This window comes from Caretta caretta, chromosome 1 (assembly GCF_965140235.1).
Source record: "Caretta caretta isolate rCarCar2 chromosome 1, rCarCar1.hap1, whole genome shotgun sequence".
Classification (NCBI taxonomy): domain Eukaryota; kingdom Metazoa; phylum Chordata; order Testudines; family Cheloniidae; genus Caretta; species Caretta caretta.
The window spans coordinates 109,150,770-109,166,440 of record NC_134206.1 but is presented as its reverse complement, the minus strand read 5'-3'; the positions used below and the strand labels follow the sequence as shown (position 1 = coordinate 109,166,440).

The 15,671-nt window shown below is 40.8% G+C and overlaps 1 protein-coding gene across 2 annotated transcripts in view; it reads right to left on the bottom strand.

The window, feature by feature from the left end:
* Positions 1-265: 265 nt before the first annotated feature.
* Positions 266-15,671, bottom strand: part of COL4A2 (collagen type IV alpha 2 chain) — a 245,114-nt gene continuing 229,708 nt past the window's right edge. For both annotated transcript variants that reach the window (XM_048855079.2, XM_075129799.1), the window contains exons 42-48: positions 11,394-11,555; positions 11,164-11,262; positions 10,276-10,422; positions 9,437-9,553; positions 7,447-7,638; positions 6,824-7,110; positions 266-2,197 (exon numbers count right to left, since the gene is read on the bottom strand). In XM_048855079.2, coding sequence (XP_048711036.2) covers positions 1,943-2,197; positions 6,824-7,110; positions 7,447-7,638; positions 9,437-9,553; positions 10,276-10,422; positions 11,164-11,262; positions 11,394-11,555 — 1,259 coding nt within the window. In that variant the 3' untranslated portion in view covers positions 266-1,942. The remainder of the gene's footprint in view (positions 2,198-6,823; positions 7,111-7,446; positions 7,639-9,436; positions 9,554-10,275; positions 10,423-11,163; positions 11,263-11,393; positions 11,556-15,671) is intronic.

Sequence of the window (15,671 nt, the reverse complement as noted above, 5' to 3'; positions counted from 1 at the left end):
CTCTCTCTGAAACGGCTTGTGTGTCTCCAGCTGACAGACTGAGCAGACCCCTGCTTGGTTAAATGGTTTGAATTTAGATTGAGGAAGCTTATTTGGCCACCTTTTGATACTTCTGCTGACATCCAATTAACATTGTCTCTAATTTTTTTTTTTTAAACAAGCCAAACAAATCCAAGCCCCCAAACTAACATCTATGAAAGTAATCTGCAAATGTAATAGGAGAGCCTGGCATATGTTTAGAGAATTGAAACAATCAACAAGTAGATGTGTAGAAAAAACAAACTTTATTTAAGATAATTACAGCAATGAGGGACCATAATTACAAAACCCAACAATCAATGCAGCAGGGGGAAGGTGAACTGCATAAGGAGAAGTTAAAACTGATGTGGAGGAGATAACTACCGATTATTTTAAAGCCAGCGCAGTAAGCGTACATAGTGCTTTTCACCCATGCTAGTAAATGTAGCTCCCCTCCCCACAAAAAATCTTGCTGGAAACATTTAAGTGTCATGGTATTTATCATGCTTTTTACCATGCTGCATAAGAGACTCACAAGAAAATAAGCAAGGGGTTTATCATCACGTGGTTCATTCTTCTCTCCCAGGGTCATGCGGGATAGCTTACCCCTGGGCCTAATGTTTTCTTTCTACAGAAAAAGCAGTTAATCTCTGTTGGTGACCATGTAGCAAACCCAGTAGATCTTTTGCAGGAGTCAGGGGCTACCCATCATAGACTCTGTGGATCCTCAGCAAATCTTGCACCCAATTTCCAGGGCCTTTGAAGATAAACTGTGCAAGAAACCCCCTCTGAGTGACTTCTAGCCCCTCTATATGCCCTTCCTAGCGGTACAGCTGACTAGTTATGCTACCATCATCCCTCTGCCCTCCAGTTGTGCACTTCTTCACAGATGAAGTAGACAGCTTGAAGGTTTTGGATCTGAAGATAAGGCTGTATTGAGTAATAATAACTTCAGCTGGGAAATCTGTGCACATAGCACGGGTTTTTCAGGGGCGTATGTTGTATAGTGGCTGCTCCACAACCATATAACCAAATTCATATGGAGCCCTAACCACACAATGTTATTAAGCACATGGCATGGTGGTTAAAGGAAGCATGATGCTCTCTCCCTCTTGTGGTCCCATGTGTCCAGTGGGCATTTGCTCCTTTCTGTTGTGTGGCACAGAATAAAGACCCACTATAGTTTATCCTGTGATGTGGGGTATAGCTGGAAAAGTGTGATAAGTTTGTGAAGTAACATGCTGCCATTAGTAATGAACTGTTCTCATCACAAGAAGAAGAGAGTAACACTAAATGTGGCTACCTGAGCTAATTCAGAATGTTTATAAACTCTCTGGTGGTGAAAGTGGTAGGACAAAAAGCATGGCAAAGGCATGGGGAGTTTAAAACAACCTATCTTTCCATTGTAAGTACCCAGGTATAAACTTTTATTACAGTAAAAGGTAAGTTCAAAGGCTGGGCGTGGGGCTCAGATCTAGGAGTACTTCCCAGAGGTTAGCCCCCTGCTGTGCTAACACTTACATTTTACTGTTGTATGTTACCACTTAATTAACATGAACTACACCAGTTAACAATAAACTAAGACAGGACGTACATTTCATTGAATGTTTACATCAAACATGTTAGAGAACAGATCTGCCCAAGAGAATTGTTAGATTAGTAACTGGATGGTTTTTTGTGGGGTTTTTTTTTCATGTTTCAAGGTTGAATATTTGACTCAATTAGCAAATAACATGGTGTTAGACTAGCAAAATATACTGTATGGTAGGAGAAGCAGTCAGCATTTGGTATAAGCCTTTGTGCTTTTACAGAAACTTAACTTTTCATTCAGCTTTTGAGGTAATAAGTTAAATAAGCACCACTGTGATAGGTCTAGAACACTGTAGAAACATTTCCTTTTACTACTAGGGATATATAATATATTTTACAAATTTTTCATGCACACTTGACATCTGCTGATATGAGTTCGGATGAGACCTGCCTTGAGTGTATCTGCTGAGGGCAAGCTCTGGAATTGCTGGTTAATAGTGGTAAGCCAGAAGCTATACTTGTTTGCATAGTAGTGGCAGGTTCCTCGGGCACCATTGCATTCAATGAAAGGAGTAGCTCTGAAGTCTTCCAGACAGCTCCCCGGAGAAACCAGTGACTGTCCTCCACCTTCATCACCAGCTCCAGTGTGCTATGAGACACAAAGAAGGCAGTGTTCAGATACAGGACAGGGCTACACAAATCACTGCCCTAGATCAATCCTGTCAATAATCAACAGGTAGGGGAGGGAGGAGACCAAGGCTAAAATGACTTCTAAATCTGTTACCTGAAGAGTTCTCACTGTAGGACATTCCTACTGAGGCATACATAGGGCCAATCTTGCAAACCTCACCCCCATGTTTAAGACTTATGGGAGTACTATTGCTGATTACTCACAGTAAAGTTTGTAGGAGTAGATCCTTCAACTATCTGGTTTATCTACATTTTCCATTTTAACCCTATCTCTTCTTCTTTACTCCAGACATTTAAGATTTCATATTTTCATGGCAATAATGATACATTAAGACATGTATAATTCACACTCTTTAAATGACATCTCTAAGCAAAACTGACACACAATCATTATTGTACCCCTTTAAGAACTAAATCCCTCCCTTTTAATGGTGTGCTGCTGAAACAAGCACGTAGCAGTGAATATCCCAACAGACTTCTCTCTAGTTTTCCAAAAACATTTAACATTTATTCTCCTATCGCCTTTTTCTCCCATCCCTCAAAACCCTTCAATTTTTAATGTAAAAGGAGAAACCAAATCAACAGGTTTGTTTTTTAATTCATATGAAAACATAGTAAGAATAAACCCTCATTTCTTGCCTTTCACTGCACAGACCAACTGTTGTTCAGCTTGCAAAGCTGTCCACAGATCAGTAACAAAAGTAGAAACTGAGCTTTTACCACAGTGCTAAATAGGTATGGTATGAATTCCTCTCCTTGCACCGTTCTCTCACTCAGATTGCCATACAGTACCTATGATTCTGGGTAACAGCACCAAAGCTTTAATCTCTGAGGTGTTAAACACTGTTCAGTTTCAGGTCTAGTGCAATACTTAAAATCAGTGTGGTGTCACCAGGGATGAACTTGGCCCTCTTCTCCTTTATATGGGCGGAAATGGGGTGGGCACCAAACCAAAATGTCTTAGTGTAACAACGCTCTTAGCTCCCAGACTTAACTCATTTGCCTCCAGACAAATGATGGCCTCCCATTTACATTTTGTTAAGTAGCCTTCAAATCTTTTCACTCACAGCTGAAGCTCATGACACTTCACGTATACTTTAAGTACCATTTGAACAGTGATTCCAGGTTATCCTGAACAGAATCACACAACAGAGTATTTTCAGCTATCTTAATGACCTACCAACTGCTAATGCACTCAAAAGAAATCTAATTTCTACTCACCAGGGCTCTGAGCCTGCAACAGGATCTGGCCAGGCATGCCCTGTTCTTCCGCATGAAGTCCCATTGACTTCAGCAGGACGCTGGGTGACCCATTCTGATCTCTTTGCAGGACTGGCCCCTAACTCTAACACCCAAGAAGAGTACCATTTTACTGAAACCAAGGAAGTTGTAGTGAAACACTATTGAACTGAATATGCTTTTCTTGAGATTATCAGGAACATCGTGTATAACAAATCTTATTCTTCAGTGTTCAAAATCCCACCCTGTATCCTAACCAGCCACTTCACTAGCCTCTGCTTAATTGCTAATGCTGTGGTGCACACACACATCAAAAAACTGAAGCTTTCCTCCTGTAAACACTTGTAGTTTTTGGCACTTTCCTTGGTAGCAAAGGACTTTGTACAGGGAAATCTACCTCTTGTTGCCAAGGCTGCAGCTCTCTCCTTACAAATGCTTAGTATTTAGACAAGGTATTTATAAACAAGCACTCCTACGAGGTGTTCTGTTCTATATAGGTTTTAATACCAGGCTCGTCACCACAGTACCTGAGCATCTTCCAGTAAATGGATTCAGCAAGATGACTAACTCCTGTCACAGGTTGTTTGTTCACTCACCCTCTCCCCAGCTAGGTTTCTTGTTTTGGTAGCAACAGCCATCTTTATACATATAAAAAGATACTATGTGTGTGTTAGAGAAAGCAAGGTCAAAGAAATGTGCCTTGAACCTGGAGCAGAAAGTGGTGAGGTTTGTGATCGTTCTTAGTTACTGGGGAAGTTCCTTCCAGTCTGGGATCAGACCCTGGAGAAAGTTGTATCTGCCACCCAGATGAGCTTTACCCTTGGTGGGAGTTCCATCAGGTCAGAGGAGCAAAGTTGTACACCAGGGTCTATTCGTCCTGAGCTCTACAGAGTCTTTTAAATATACTGGGCCCAGGCCATGGAGTCCTTTGAAGATAAAGAGTGAGACCTTGAACCAGAGGTAACACATGGAGAGGACATTGGGTCACGTCCCACCTCCCCCAGATTTGCTGCTTGGCTTGTACTGAGCATGTTCAGTAACACTGCTGAAGCTGGCAGCCCTCACTTTGTCCTCCTCCCCTCGCTCCCAGCAGGCACGGGTCATCTTTGCCTTGAACTTGATTTGATATTCTATCTGAAGCCAGTGTACAGAGCAGACGTCAGTTCTGACACGTTCCCGGTAGCGTGTGTGGCTGAGGAGATGCACTGCAAAGTTTCCTACATATTGACTGTTTCATGCCCAGGTATATTGCATTGCTGGAGTCCAGCTAAGCGGTGACAGGCATGAATAACTGAGGCCAGGTTTTCTTTGTCAGGCTGGGACACAAGTGGAGGTGGTAGAAAGTGTTACTCTCCGAGGCTGCTAGATGAGAGCTCTGTGTCAGCAAGAAATCCAAGAGTACTCCTAGACAACAGACTAAAATAATTTTGGTTGTGCTTCTTCAACCCCTGGAGACTGCACCACAGCTGCAAGCTCTTCAATATATTTTCCTCTGCCCCGCGCCGCCCTCCCCCCCAGCATCACCTCTGTCTTGCTCAGGTTCAGCTGCCACCCGCTATTCTTCAACCAAGCACTGGGCCATCTTGGTGGTAGTGTCTTATGTGATGAAGGATAGATCTGCATATTGCTGGTACTTGAGTCTGTGTCATCTAACCAGTTCACTTACTGGTTGACTGTAGATGTTGAAAAGGATCAGAGAGAGCACTGATCCTTGTGAACTCCACAAGTGAGGGGTCTAGTGGGGGAGGGAAGTTTCTTATCACTACGCATTGGGAGTGGTCTTCCAGGAAGGACTGACTATTTTAATGCATTATCCCAGACTACTGCCACCTCTCTCAGGTGAGAGAGCAGAATCTCTTTATCAACAGTACTGAATGCAGAGAGGTTGAGCAGGATGAGAATGGGTTTCTGTCCTCTATCTGTTTACTGGAGGAAATCATTCATTAGTGCCACTAAAGTGGTTTCTTCAGTTTTTTAAATTTTAGGTTTGTAGTTTGAATTTTTTGTTTTGGTTGGTGATTGTTTAATAGTCAACATTTGCTGTGGAAAATGTCAATGAAAGTGAGAGTTTTTTTTGTTTTGGTGACGTTTCCTGTGGGAGGAAAATCCATTTTCTGACCAGGTCTACTTAAATAACCTTCAGAAGGCCAGAAACAAAAACAGTACTAGGAGCTGAGATTAGAATCTAGGTGTTCCTGTCTACCCAAGTTCTCATACAGGTTCTCATACAGTACGAGTCACTATGCTTAGCCGAGTGCCTGTGTAGTTCCCTAAGCCTTGGTCAGACATACCTCTCTCTAACTTATCGTACACACCTAGTGGGACATTACTTATTCTAGGGAGAATTCTGCATTCCGTTGTTGTTACTTCTTGGTACTTCCTGCAATGCACATATATTCTCTGTAATTTTATTTTTTCAAAGGGCTGTTGTTCTAGTTTTTTCACTGGTTTTTGCATTTCATAATTTTATTTCTCTCTTATGCTTAAATTTAATTCTTTGAGTAGTGAGTTCTAAAATGCCTAACCTATCCTGCCTGGGTTAATTATCCCTATGGTAATTTTTTAAAAAAACAATTATATCTAGGTTTTTTGTTTCTACTGGTGGCGCATATCCGCACATTACCTCGATATCGATGCACATAACAAAATTCATTCTGCACATGGATGGAAAAAATTAGAGGGAACGTGTCTTAAGGATGAATAATTTTCAATTTGAAAGCTGGGACAAACCAAAAACATCATGAAATGTCAAGTTGCTTAAATACAGCTTTTGTTTGTTGAAAATAAAGTAATCTTCACTCTACTACTTAGTATTTTTGACTGACAGTCTAATTCTCCCTTTTTGTGCAGGTCAGTGATTTTGTCAGATCAATTACTTACCATTGTTCCTGAAAGACCTATTACCTACTCCTCATCCTCTCTCTCGCTGACTTAGTGGGCCGCCCTCCCCACCTCCGTGCATAAACTCTAGCTGACATTTTATTCTTAGCTCAAACGTCTTTTTTGTTTGGAGGGTCCATTTTCTCTACAACATAAAGTGGATCATATCTTCTGCTGTCAGGTACAATTTGTCACTTGGAGCATAGTCACTCGAACCTCCACGTACTAATCTGGTTGGAGAGAAACTGTTGTCCCAGCCCTTCATGTAACTTTAATTGGCCTCCATGATGAGGGAGAGAGCAGTTTTCCCCACACATTTCTCCTCCCTGCTTCTATGGGAAGGTTCAGCGCGTTTGGATTTTTAGCAAACCTGAACCTAAACCTGAACAACTTGGCCAATAGGTGGGAGCCCAGCTTAATGTAATTTTGTGCGATACTGTCAGCAAATGTTGAAAAGGACAAATACCATGAGGAAGGAATATCCAATCCATAAACTGCGCCACCCTTCAGGGCAGTGCGGAATAGAAACATCTTGACTATGGACAGCAATTGCAACAGCTGGGGCTTCACAGACGGAACAACGACTGATATATGGTCTAATTTCTTCTTCTGCCACGGGCATCATTGGAAGAGGTGCTGTGGTTGAGAGCCAGTAGGATTTATCATTTCTGTTTGCATAATAACAGACATCCCCAGGGTTACAGTAGAGGAAAGGCATGGTACTAAAACGAGCCAAACAGGATCCAGCCAGCCCTGTAAAAAATAAACCATCACAAATCTTTAGCATGTGCACATTCAAGTAATGATTTTTTTAAGCTTATTGTGCATACCTGCATAATTCAGTAACATTTATATTTGTATTACAGTTCCACACAAACTTCAGTAATGATCTGGAGAAACCACCTCCAGAGGGAGATGAAAGAAAGATATTTAGTTCCAATCTGCTGTCATTTCTAGGCATCCTAGCCTAATATGCACCGAAGCCCAAATTTTCAGAAATGGTCTATAATTTTGTGTGCCTCTAGTTTTGAGTGGCAAAATCAGATTGAAAGTGTCAGATGTTGAGATGTTAAAGAGCCATGTACATACCAAGGTCCTGGTTATGTGCTTTTTCCTGTCCTTCAAAATACAGTAGACTGTAGCCACTCCAGAGTTTGTTCATACCAACTGGGCACATTGGCTCTTGTTCAGACTGGCTATGCTTCACCAGAAGGTACCCAATGTTAACACTGCGACCTGGCATACCTGGTAGCCCAGGGTTACCTGGACGGCCTGGTTCACCTTGGGGAAAAATGGAAAGAGACAATAAACAGTAACTGGGAAATAGCCATTTTAGACTTGATTCTGACCAACAGGGCGGAATTGGTAGTGAATCTGAAGATGGAAGGCAATTTGGGTGACAGTGATCATGAAATGCTAGGATTTCATGATTCTAAGGAAAGGAAGGAGTGAGGGCAGCAGAATAAGGACAGTGGACTTCAAAAAAGCAGAGCTGGCCAGTAAGGTCCCGTGGAAAGAAAAATCTAAGGAGGAATTCAGGAAAGCTGGCAGTTCCTTAAGGAGACAATATTAAAGGCGCAACTGCAAACTATTCCAATGCAGAAGAAAGATTGGAAGAATAGTAAGGGGCCAATATGGCTCCCTCAGGAGCTCTTTAATGACCTGAAAATCAAAAATGAATAATCCAAAACATGGTCAACTTGATAAGGAAGAGCACAAAAGAACAGCCCAAGTATGTAGAGACAAACTCAGACAGTCTAAGGCACAAAATGTGTAACATCTGGCAACGGTTATAAAAGGGAATGAGAAAAGATTCCTTAAATACGTTAAGATCAAGAGAAAGACAAAGGGAAGTGTAGGTCCTCTACTTAGCAATGAAGGAGAGCTAATAACTGATGACACGAAGAAGGCTAAGGAGCCTCAATGCCTATTTTGATTAAAAATAAAAAGGTTAATGATAACCTGAAGCAATCTCGGCACCCTTAGCTATTATCTTTGAGAACTCCAGGAGGATGGGAGAGGTCCCAGAAGATGGAGAAGGGCAAACACAGTACTTATATTTAAAAAGGGGAACAAGGAGGACCTGGGGAATTATAGATCAGTTGATCTAACTTCAGTATCTGGAAAGATACCAGAGCAAATTATTAAACAATCAGTTTGTACACACTGAGAGGATAATAAGGTTATAAAGAATAGTCAGCTAATCTACATACTGGGATGGGACCTATTCAACATTTAATTTTATTGCATGATATTTATCTTCTCTTTATGGAAAGCTAATGTAGTCAATCAGCTACACTTCTAGGACTGATCCAATTCTGCTGAAGTCCCTGAGTGTGTTGGATTGGTCTCTCTAGATTTTAAGTGGAGAATGTGATTCAATACTAGAGCTGAGCAAATAATTCACAAATAATTATCTGATGACTTTAGCCTCTTTCTGCTCATGCATATAGGCAAGCAGTGATTTTCCTTTAAAATTTATTCTTCATCTAAAATTACCTGCCAATTTTTTTGGGTGACTTTTTTAACCCTATAAAGTGATTGATTGTGAACAATTTTCCACAAATATTCAATATTTGACATTCTTATTTGGGCTGGACTGATTTGTGGTGTTCAGCTAATTCATACGGTAAAGTTTCTGGTTCCTAACTGGATGTGCACCCAACCACTTGTACCACAACTGCTCATCTATTTACCTTACGTAGGAATTTGAAATTCTGTTTTCATGAACATTCCTGTTTGTAAAACCTTATTGTTGGCGTGTTTACTGAAGGCCAGAACAGAAGGGGCACAAGCATTAAAACAAATTAATTTAAAAATCTGAGTGAATGTTCATGGAAAACATGTGCACTGAGATCTAGTTACAACAGTTAGCTTTAAACAGTCTTTAAAACTATTTCCATGAAAACTATTAATCAGCAAAACCTAGTAAGAGCATTGGTATTTGATGTAAGTGGAAGTCAGGAGAGTTGCTTCAGAACAATTGTTGACAATTGTACAATGATAAAGTGCTAATAACAGAAGATTAATAGAATGAAGTGGGGAAAAGAAAAAATAATAATAATGCAACGTCACTTACCCTCAAAGCCTGCTAGACCTGGGAAACCTGATGGTCCTTGATCTCCTCTAAAACCTGGAAGAGCTGACATGCCACCTCTTCCTTGGAACCCTGGTTTACCTGGTGGGCCTCTAAAACCTTAAAACCATCAAGTTCAACATGATCAGACAGATTTTATTTTATTTTTTTAAGTACAGAAAATAAGATACTCAGAGTGAAGTTCTGTTCTGAAAAGTTACCATATAAACCTAGCATCTACATACTCAACAGATCTGGTTATTATAAACATGTGTGTTCAGTCAGACCTGCAAAGTTTGTCACCTAAACTAAAAGCAAGATCCTATGATGCTTGCCTAGACGAAGTTCCTCACTGACTTTTTAATGAGGAATTTTGCCCAAGAAAGAACTGCAAGATTGGGCCCCATAATTCTATTATTTTTCATGCCTGTTACCACTGCAGATCCCATATAAACTATAGGAGAAGAATGGAATTTAGCTCAATGTATCTCACCAACAGAACTGTTGTTTGAAGTTTGAGGTCAGATTTTGCCCTCAATGACATTTGTATACCTCAGCTCATGGAGTCAGTTTGGATTGATCTAAGATGACAATCGGGACCAGTGTGTGGTTCATGGTTGTCACAGAGACTTGCAGTTGGTTAAGATCTGCATGTTGCACAGCTTCATTTTGATTGCTCAGGATTCATTTTTGCAGGGGTGGCAGTGAGAAAATTTCCCTTGTGACTTCAATTACATTTAGAATTAGTGAGAAATAAAAGGTAGGGAACCCCCCAGCACTACTTTTACAGAAGCCCTATTCTGAACAGCACTGCACTTCAAGTGTGAATGCACAATTCCTACCTGGATCACCTGGTGGACCGTGGGGCCCCATCTCACCAGATATTCCTTGGGGACCTATATTTCCATGTGGGCCTGCTGTACCCTGGTGAGTGACCAGCTTAGGGGGGACTGCAGGCAGCCCAGGAGACCCTGGAGGTCCTTGAAAACCTGTATTATAAAAAGAAAAAGTGAACTCGTTTTCAGACAAAACAACTCCCTTCCCTCGGTGTGCTCTGTCTGTCACTCAACGAGGTACTAAGGTTGGACATTTTAGTTGACTATTAATATTAGAGATGTACCCTGAGCCATAAAGTTCAGCTGCAGATCTGGGTTTGCAATTTCCAAGGGTTTGGGGAGTAGGAGGTCACTTGGCATCCTGGAAGGTGGGGAAATCATTCCAGGCCTCAGGGGTTGTGTTAAAACAGGTAAAAATACATGAGTGGAAGGAGACAAAGGGAGCAAGAAAGCAGAAGAGTGGGTAGAGTGTAGCTTGTGATATCCAAAGTTGTGCAGTGCTCTAAAAAACTAGAACGAGATATAGCACTGTCTATTTTTGTAGGCTTTTAAGGAAGAGGGAGGGTTGGTATTAGTGAGGCGTAGGGTTTTTTACATTTCCAAATATCTTTTCTGTTGGTCTACTCTGGTGGGCTGAGTAAGGAGTTGTTATAGTTTGTATGTGGTTGGAATTTTAAAGGTTTTTGAAAAGCACCTAAAGTTTGGAGTTGGCCCTTTTCATTTATTTACACATTAAAATCAATTTTAGATGGGAGCCAAACTTCACAACTGGCCCAAAGTTCATTCAGGAATGCAGCCATGGGGTCAGTTTGAAGGCAGGTGTGGTGGCTGCTGAGCAGGTAAGTTTTATTTGTTTAATGATGGAAAATATAGCACCTGAAGGCTCTTACTCACCAGTAGGTCCTCTGTTCCCCTTGGGTCCAGTGGGCCCTGTGTCACCAAAAGCTCCCACTAAGCCAAGAGTACCCATGAGACCTTGTGCGCCTTTATGCCCTTTAATGCAAAATGTCACATTTGAATTATTGTGTCTATGCACAGATAATATAAATGGTCACTTCTAACATCTACTGTAGCAACAAATAACCATTTCTTTTAAAAAAGGGTTCATTTTTTGCCAGCTGTACCTTTTGGTCCAGGGTACCCTGAAATTCCAGTTCTCCCTGGCGGTCCAGGGTCACCTCTAGGTCCTTTTTGACCATCTTCTCCAAGCACACCTATTTGACCATCTTCTCCTTTGCTTCCTGCTGGAGCTAAAATTCCAGGTCTGCCCCGTGGTCCTGGATAGCCTGTGAGAGCACATATTAAATTGGAATCTGTGTTGAAAGGCAGAACCGACAGCATGGACATGGGGGGAAATTAACAGTGTCACCTCATGGTGGAGCATGGGTCCCTTGCCAGGTTTCAATCACTGAGCCTGGAGTGGGGAGAGGGGTAATGCCCATGGGACCCAAGAGACATAAGAATGGCCATACTGGGTCAGACCAAAGGTCCACTTAGCCCAGTATCCCGTCTTCTGACAGTGGCCAATGCCAGGTGCCCCAGGGGGAATGAACAGAACGGGTAATCATCAAGTGATCCATTCCCTGTTGCCCATTCCCAGCTTCTGGAAAACAGAGGCTAGAGACACCATCCCTGCCTATTCTGCAGCCCTGATGTTAGATTGAGACATCCTACACTATGGAAGGAATTAGTTACATTAGGCCTTCAAGTCAAAGTTTCTTAAGCAGGGTTCATGGAAAGGGAACCAATAAGGGCTCCTTCATAGTATTTGTTTTTCCTGGCTTTTACTACTTAACAGCCCAGGTGCACAGGTCTAGAAAAGCCCTAAAACTTGGATTCAGGAAAAGTATCAATGGAGGAGGAAATGCTGATGCAGAACTTGACAAAGGCAGTTTGTAATGTGTCTTCACTATGTGACAAGGAGTCTGTGGAGGGTTTGCTATAGCTGTCATCAGTAGAGTACAACCACAGTTCTTCCTATGAAACTACTACTTGTCTAGTGGAGTATGACTTTTACAGAAGGGAGCTTTTTGCTTTGAAAGAATTAGGCTTCTCGGATGCAACTGACTATGCAAGAGGATGAGGTGGAAAGAATTAATTTAGCCTGAAGGGATGGTATCTACTGAATTTTCCTCTTCGTTGAATTCCTTTAAAGTAATGCTTTGGGATTCTTCTAACATCTTTCCAGCAGCTGGGGAAGCCCATCAATGTTTAAGAGCTTTAAAAGAAAGAACCACTTGGCTTGATTTCAAAATTATTACAGAACTCTGAGAACAGTTCAGGTTCAAAATAAAGTCTATCTGAATACAGACTTCTTCTTTTACAGCATGGCTTTTATTTATTTTTTAATAAAAAGTGTCTTTTGTAAGCGCTTGCAACTTCCCATCCTGGGAGGAGAAAGGGAAAAAAATATCCCTATGTTCAAAAAGTGGCGGGAAAATGATAATTACTTTTAAAGCTTAAGGACGGGATTTTCAAAAGCACCCAGCAATGATAAAACTCCCCTAGATTTCAGTGGAAGAAGGGCTAGGCCAGTGGCAAGAGAATTTGAAAATCCCACCCTAAAGCTTTGTCTTGAGTAGACTGTAAGCAAATCAGCCAAAATTTTCAAACCTCATTTTCAGAGGTGCAGAGCTTCCACTGAAGTTAGAATGGAAATAGGGCCCAGATTTTTAAAAGGTATTTGGCGTTGTGCTCAGCACTACAATGCCTAGCAGTCGGAGACTATCTGATTTTCAAAAGTGACTTAAGCACTTTGGAGCCAAAATCCCATTGAGTAGTCAGGAAGCAGTTAAACCAATAACACAGGGAGAGGGTAAAAAGAAGGAAGATCTGAGCACTCAGCACAAAATTGAGATGTTAAGAACAAAATAATGAAGGAACCAAAGAATACGAAGAGAAGAAATCCTTTAATTGCCTATAACCTAATGCTAGGAGTCTGGGTAACAACCAAGAGAAACTGAAATTGCTCATTTAGGAGAGTATTTCAATCTAGCTGGTATTACTGAAATCTGGTGAGATGATTGACACACCCGGAATGTTAAAAATCCAATGGTTATAACCGAGGCAGGAAGAAACGAGTGGGCAAAAGGGGAGGGGGAGTGCCATTCTATTTAAAAATGGCATTCTCTGTTTCCGATTGACTGATAACTCAAAGAAAATGATCTTGGATACTTATGGAGCAATGTACTAACAGATAAAGCATAAGATGGTGTATTAGTTGGTGGCTGTTACAGCCAAATCACAGTAGGTAGCAGGATGACTGCCTCCTTAGACATCTATCTCTAATGTGTAGGGGGCAAGAACCCTGTGTGATCATGGGGGATTTCAATCTGAATGACATATGCCAGATGTCTCAAGCTGACAGTACAAAAACACCCTTAGAATGTCAAAACATTTTAGATGACAATTTCATAACTCAATAAGTGTGGCAGCCAACATGGCGAAATTCTTTATCAGATTTTCTTCTAAAGAGGAACTGATCACAGACCTAAAAAATTAATGGTAGTTTGGGTACAAGTGATCATGACTTGATTACACTGGTTATGTGCAAGCAGAATAAAGTCCAGACCAGTCTTGTCACCTTAAGAGCACCAGTTTCACAAAGCTGAAAACAATTATGAGTCAAAACAGCTGGGAGGAAGAATTTAATCAGAAAAACATGAATTATAATTGGGAATCATTTAAGAACACCTTACTAGTTGCCAAATAAGTCACGATCCCACAATGGTGGAAGAAGGCAGTGCTGGTTTGAAAAATGGACATGGTTTAGAGGAGAAGTGAATGCTGCTATAAAAAGTAATATAAATGTGTGTGTGTGTATGTATGTATGTATGTATAATTGATAAGGAAAGCAAAGGGATACAAGGAGAGATCTATGGACAGCGGCGTTAATGACAGTAAGGAGTTTAAAAAATATATTAACAGCAAAAAGAATCCTGACAATGATACTGGTCAATTACTAGATGGAAATGGTAGAATTCTCAAGATGGCAGAAGTGTTCAATAAATATTTCTGTTCTGTATTTGGGGAAAAGATACACAATATAATCTTATCATATGGTGATAACTCCCCATTTCACTAGAATCTCTGAAGGATGCTAAACAGAAGCTACTAAAGTTAGACCTTTTAAAATCAGCAAGTCCAAATAACTTGCATCCAAGAGTGTTAAAAGAGCTGGCATTGTAGTTTGCTGGACTGGTAATGTTGTTTTTCAATAAGTCTTGGAGTACTAGGGAAATTCCAGAAGGTTTGGGGAAAGCTAATGGTGTGGCAATTTTTAAAAAAGATAAACAGGATGACCTGGGTAATTATGGGCTGTCAGGCTGACATCAATCCCAGGCAAGATAATGGAGTGGCTGATATAGACTCAGTTAATAAAGAATTAAAGGAGGGTAATGTACTTAATGCAAATCAGCATGGGTTTATGGAAAATAGATCCTGTCAAACTAATTTGATATTTCCTTTTGATGAGATTACAAGATTGGTTGATAAAGGTTACAATATTGACTTAATATACTTAGACTTCTGTAAGGCGTTTGACGTGGTACTGCATTACATTTTCATTAAAAAACTAGAATGATATAAAATTAACACGGCACACATTAAATGGATTCACAAAAAGAAAAGGAGTACTTGTGGCACCTTAGAGACTAACCAATTTATTTGAGCATAAGCTTTCGTGAGTTACAGCTCACTTCATCAGATGCATAAAGTGAGCTGTAGCTCATGAAAACTTATGCTCAAATAAATTGGTTAGTCTCTAAGGTGCCAAAAGTACTCCTTTTCTTTTTGCGAATACAGACTAACACGGCTGCTACTCTGAAACCTATTAAATGGATTAAAACCTGGCTAACTGATAGGTCTCAAAATGTAACTGTGAACGGGGAATCGCCATTGAGAGGGTCTGTTTCCAGTGAGGTCTTGCAGTTTTTTCATGACCTCGAAGAAAACATAAAATCATCACTAATGAAGTTTTCAAATGACACAAAAAGTGAGGGAGTAAATAATGAAGACGACAAGTAACTGATTCAGAACATTCTCAACTGCTTGGTAAACTGGGTGCAAACAAACAATATGCATTTTAATATTGCTACATATAAATATTTACATCTAAGAACAAAGAATGTACAGGACTCTATCTTGGGAAGCAGTGACTCTGAAAAAGATTGGGGGTCATGGTGGATAATCAGCTGAACATGAGCTCCCAGTGTGATGCCATGACCAAAAGAGTTAATGTGATCCTGAGATGCATAAACAGGGGAATCTCAAGTAGGAGTAGAGAGGTTATTTTACCCATATATTTGGCACTGGTGTGAGTGCTACAGGAATACTGTGTCCAGTGCTTGTGCCCACAATTAAAGAAGGTTGTTGATAAACTGGAGAGGGTTCAAAGAAGACCC